At 56.0% G+C, this 5,676-nt stretch overlaps 1 protein-coding gene across 1 annotated transcript in view; it reads right to left on the bottom strand.

Annotated features, from left to right (window-relative positions):
- Window positions 1-5,676, bottom strand: part of USF2 (upstream transcription factor 2, c-fos interacting) — a 9,290-nt gene that overhangs the window by 688 nt on the left and 2,926 nt on the right. Inside the window, exons 7-8 of the mRNA XM_077773642.1 lie at window positions 145-243; window positions 17-19 (exon numbers count right to left, since the gene is read on the bottom strand). Coding sequence (XP_077629768.1) covers window positions 17-19; window positions 145-243 — 102 coding nt within the window. The remainder of the gene's footprint in view (window positions 1-16; window positions 20-144; window positions 244-5,676) is intronic.

Genomic DNA, 5,676 nt, shown 5'->3' on the forward strand with positions numbered 1-5,676 from the left:
CGTGAGCGCCGCCCACCACCTCCCCTGGGACAGCGCCTGTGCACTGGCGCGGGGGGAGGGGGGGGAGGCACGTCGGGCAGGCTTTCTCCGAGGGGCTGGGGGCCTGGTCCACGGGGTGTGCGGAGACAGGGAGCCGGGGGGCACTCACCGCTCCCGTCTTGCTGTTGTCTGCGTTACAATCTGGAATGATTTTTGAAAGTTGGACGATCCAGTTGTTGATCTTGTCCCTCCGCCTCCGCTCCACTGTAAGAGCAATGGCAGCGTCCAGGGAGATGCTCCCAGACCTGCGGTGCACCCGGGGGCTTACCGCCCTAGGCTCACGTTACCGGGCCTGGGGCCGCGATCCGAACGCAGGCACCTGGCTTCCGCACCCCGCTTCACACTGCTTCCCCAGTGTGAGAGTCTCCCCCGCTAGGGCCACACACACACATACACACACACACACACACCCTTTTTAGGGCAGAAGTGACAGCTGGGGGCTGGTGGTTCGTTTACTTGCCCAGCAGATTTTTAAAAATCTGAGCCCAAATTTAAATTAAGAAATTTCACGGAATAGTTGGCATCTTCTGAAGTGGAGATGTGGCTTGTGTTCCTGGGAGGCAGGAATGGGCCGGAGCCCCTTTACACAGGACCCAAGTGCCCCTAGCTGGTTCTCCACAGTGGGGGCACTGGATTTTCCATACTCCCTAGAGCGCTGGGCTCTGTAATTTTGTTTTCTCTTCATCTTTAAAACCAGTCTGACCCTGTCTCAACCCTGGCTAAAATCCTTCCCCAGAGCCCAGGCAGCAAGTCCCAGGCTGCCCCGGCTGGCATGCGCGGCTCTCAGGGTCCTGCACACAATGTGAACCCCACCTCAAAGGCCAGGGCTGGGAGCCAATGGAAGGTTTCACTTGAAAACTCTCAGATTTGTGCTTTTTACTCCATAAAACTGGGCAACCTACCCAAGCTGTCAGCTGACTTGAGTGGCAGCCACCCCGTTCAGACGGGGCACCTGCCTGCTCCCTGGTTTCTCATCTTGCTCATGCCATGGCCTTAGGACCGTGGCCTCGGGTCGGCCTGCCCTGAAGCCTGAGACCCTGCTTCAGGGCCTCCTGAAGCAAAGCTGTGCCAGAATCTTCCTTACCTTCCAAGCACAATACTGAGCACTGTGTGGACACACAAGAAAGCCTCAGTCAACCCACAATCGTCACACACCCTCATCCCTCCCGCCAGGACAGATGACAGACAAAAGCAGGCGGTGTTTGCTGAGGAGACTAAGCCTGTAGGTGGGACTCGGAGAAGAAGGCAAAGGAGTATGTTCTCCGGGCTGGGTGGTGCTGATGAGAGTTTAAGGAAAGAGTCTGGGGGAGACTGAAAAAGGGGCGGGGGGCAGAATCTCGCCCCTTACTCCTCACAGCCTCTGAGGCTGATTCCTCCCCTTGACCCTGCTGTTCTCTCAAAGAACACGCCTGGCCACCAACAGGCAAATCCCACGTCAGCTCTTGGCTTTGCTCATTGCCAACCGGTCTCTCCCCACCTCCAAATGCTCCCTACTCTGGCCTGAGTGAGGACATCCCACTACATGGCCTCTCCCCCTCGCTGGCTCTCCGGTCTTTCCACAAGCGTTCCCCAACACCATGCTGAGCGCGAGCCCAGTACCGCACTCTGCCCAACCCTGGCTCTGGGGGGAGCTCAGGAACCTGGGTCCCAGGGAAAGACCTGAACCTCTGCACAGAGAGGGCCATGTCCTAGTCTGGGAACTCTGTGGCCGAAGACCACAGAAAAGCCTGGAGTCCAGCCCAAGCCTGGCGGCACCACCCACCCTCCCCCAGCAGTGCGCTCCGTTCCCGAGGTATTCGTGCAGGAACTCAGCAGCTGGCTCCTCCTCTCCTTCTCTGCCCTCACGCAGCCTGGCGTTCTCCACCCTGGGCACTGTGCTCACGTGGACTCCTCCTCACTTCCAGCCACCAGAGGCACAGACAGGAGGCCAGGCACAGCTTCTCCAGTTTGCATTTACTTTAAAACCTCCCGCTTGCCCTACTGTGTGCACGGCACCCTGCAAGGCCAGTCTACAGTGGACTCCGCCTCTGCCCTGCTGGCGCTCATAACATCCCTGAGATGTGANACTGTACCAAGGGCCTGGGGAATGCCAGCATGGGGCAATGATCTCCGCCTGAGGGTGGGGTATGGTGGACCTTCAGAAAAAGACTTGGACAGGAAGCATCTGGGCCAGCTTCTGAAGAGAGGGGCATCAGGCAGGCAGGTGTGAAAAATTCAGAAGTGGTGACATGGCAATACTTGGGGGGGGGGAGGGCAGATAGGGTGGGCTGGGGTGGTAGGAAAAGGCCAGGTCATAAAGGCCTTGAATGCCCTGTTTATGGGCCCAGGCCCTTGAGTGTTAGGCCCCTTCATCAAGCAGGGAGTGAGATGGTCAGGCCTGTGGCTCAGGAAGACCATCTTGGCACATTTAAAATGGTGGAAGACCACTAAGACCAAGGCCACATCCATTCCACAGATGTCACATCCATACAGCGTTGAAAACAAGTCAGAGGCAAAACCTGCCAGGACTGGGGGAAGAAATGGACAAATTCACAGGTAGGGTTGGAGATGTTAATGTTCCGCTCTCAGTAACTGATAAAACAAGCAGACAAAAAAGTCAGGATAGAAAACCTGAGCAGTGTCAGCTAACTTGACCCTGCTGACCTTGAGGGAACACCCACAGAGCAGCAGATACACACTCTCTTCAAGGGCACATGGGCACTGTCCCAAGATAGACCACGTTCAGGACCATAAACTGAGGCTCAACACACTTCAGAACGCTGAAGTTATATAGTAAGAGTATGTTTCTAACGAGAACAGAACTAAATTAAAAATCAGCAACTTAGGGGCACCTGGGTGGCTCAGTCTGGCTGAGTGTCAGACTTTGGCTCAGATCATGATCTCATAGTTTGTGGGTTCGAGCCCTCCATTGGGCTCTGTGCTGCCCGCTCAGAGCCTAGAGCCTGCTTCGGATTCTGTGTCTTTCTCTCTCTCTCAAAAGTAAATAAACGTTAAAACTTTTTTTTTTTTTAAATATCAGCAACAAAAAAACATATCCAGAAAACCCACAAATGATTGGAAATTAAGAAGAAAAACAGAGAAGCATTTTAAACTGAACAATAATGAAAACCAATATATCCAAATGGGATGCAGCTGAAGCAGCAGTGGAGTGAAATTTGCAACCAGAAAGGCCTGTGCTACGAAAAAATAAAGGATTACGTGATCTTAAAAGGCTAGGGAAAAGCCCCCAAGCAAATTAAACCCAAAGTAAGTAGGATGGAATGAATTAACAACATTAAGAGTAGGAACTAATGAAACAGAAAAAGCAAATCCACTCAGCACTTAAAAATCAGAATTCACACAAAGATCTGGATTCCTGGCTCCTCGGAGAATCCTGGCAACAGGGGACCCAAAGTCTGACATGGCCACAGTGGGCAGGCCCTGCAGGCGCGCTGTCCCGTGGGGCCTGGAGACAGGCTCCTGTGGTACCAAGAAACGGTGGAAAAAGAGCGGGGGAGGAAAAAAGAGAAGCTGATTTGAAGCACACTTAGGCACAGGATCTCAGGGTTCGCAGACGTGAGGGAAGGAGAGGGACAGAGCGGACAGTGACCCTGGCCTCCGGTTCCAGCCTGGGTAATTATCACAGGGGTGCCAGCTGCCGCTGTGGAAAGAGAAATGCTCCCCGAGAGCCGTGGGGAGGGGAGGCGGCAGGCTCTGTTTCAGACGAGTTGAGTATGAAGGGTCTCTAGGACATCCAGAAATGAAGATTCTGAATGGGCAGCTCAAACGATGGGTCTGGAGATCAAGAGAGAAGGATGGAATAGAGACAGCCTGGCACACAGCCAGGGTCGGGAATGGGGCGGGGGAGCCCCGGGAGGACGTGAGGAGCGGTTCTCACCTTGTCCGAGTCACGATCAACGCCTACAACCAGGGATAGGGCTTTGGGGATACTGACCATCCCTGGGCCTGATGTTTCAGCTCTCCTGAGACCAACAAAAGAAGGGCCAGACCCCAAGGGAAACCATCGGTCAAAGCAGTTTCCCAACCCTGCCCAACGGGAAGAATCACCTGGCTAACCCGTTGAAATACAGACTCCTGGGCCTCCCTCTGGCCCACGCGTTCACAACCTTGAGAGAACAGCCCTGGAGATCGCGACCGTTAACAAGCTTCCTGGGGCTGTTGGGACGCTCCGCTCTGAGGAGCAGGCTGGGAAGGAAAAGCAAAGAGTGCAGGGAAATCAGAGTGGGAAGAGCAGAAGGGAACATTCCCGGAAGAAGGGGAACAGGCAGGGTCAGATGCCTGGAGCACAGACAGGAAAGGAAGCCAGCGGATTTGGCAATGAGGTCACCACGAGTGACCTTAGATGGACGTCTTTTGGTAAAGAAATGAGCCAGACTGCCAAGGGTACACAGAGGATGGGCAGACGGTGGGTCAAATACTGTGCAGGTTAGGAGACAGAGGGCAGGCTACAGCTAGAGGACAAGGTCATGACAAAAACGGTTTTTTGTAGGACAAGAAAGATCCAAGACTTTGCAGGTAGACTAATCTAGCGAGAGGCAGAGAGTGACAAGTGGGGTGGAGGGTGGCTGGATGGTACCCGAGTCACCGCTGCAGCCTTACCGGGGGGCACACCGCGCTGCTGGGGCACACCGCGCTGCTCGTGTGTCCGTACTGGCTGACCTCAACACGAGTGTCTGGGGGAGCCGTGCAAGCCGCATTCTCCACGGCACTGAACAGGTGCAGACACCGAGAAGCAGCCTGACGCCGCGCAGCCAGGAAGCAGCAGGGCCGGGGTACTGCCTGGGTAGACTGCCTCCGACACGCCACACCCCAAACCAGGCTCAGACTCGCCCCTTCCCTTCAAACCAACCTGATGCCACTGGGAACTCCCGATTCTCCAGCCTTGGAATCTTCTCCCCGACGCGCTCCCCTACTTCACGCCCTGTCCCACCCCCAGCCTACATCTGCGGTCACCTCCTATGCTCCTGGCCCCCGGGGTCCCATCACCCGTGCTGTCCAGCGTCCGTACACAAACCGCTCTGCTGGCTGTTGTAAGAACCCGGGAGCAGCGGTACTGGGAGGGCCTCTTACAAGGCCCCGCGTGTGGCCCCGGCCCCGGACAGCCCTCCCGAAACTCCAACTTCCTCTTTCCTTCTCGGACTCATGCTCTTCCTCAAACCCACCAAGTCTATTCTGGCTCTGGCCCCGGCATTGGTACAGGCTGGCCTGTTCAGGCCTTTGCTCGAACGTCACCTCTCAGAGAGGCCTACGGAGCTCGCTGCCTCCGTTACCCTCCAGCCTCCCGCGCAGCTTCGTGCTCCTTCCTGTGGCCTACGCTACCTCGCAGCACACTGCAGCTCTGCGTAACTTCTGCCTCTCCCGCCAGAACCCACACCGGGAGAGCCAGGGCCTCGTCTGTCCTGTCATCCGCTGAACCAGAGGGCCTAAAACACAGGCATACACGTGCCAAGCTCAAGGAGCTGCTCTGATTGCAGGTGCAAAGGCCCAAACCCAGCTGAACACCGTCTGGACTCTCAGGGCCTCGCCTGACATTTGAGGCCTTCCTTAGTCCTCCCTGGTCCCCCACCCCGCCCCCCAAGCACTTGGCAAGGGTCCTTGGCTACGACCAAACCAGCACTCGCCGACACAACCGCATCC

The sequence above is a fragment of the Crocuta crocuta genome, unplaced genomic scaffold (assembly GCF_008692635.1).
Source record: "Crocuta crocuta isolate KB4526 unplaced genomic scaffold, BGI_CrCroc_1.0 scaffold267, whole genome shotgun sequence".
Lineage (NCBI taxonomy): Eukaryota > Metazoa > Chordata > Mammalia > Carnivora > Hyaenidae > Crocuta > Crocuta crocuta.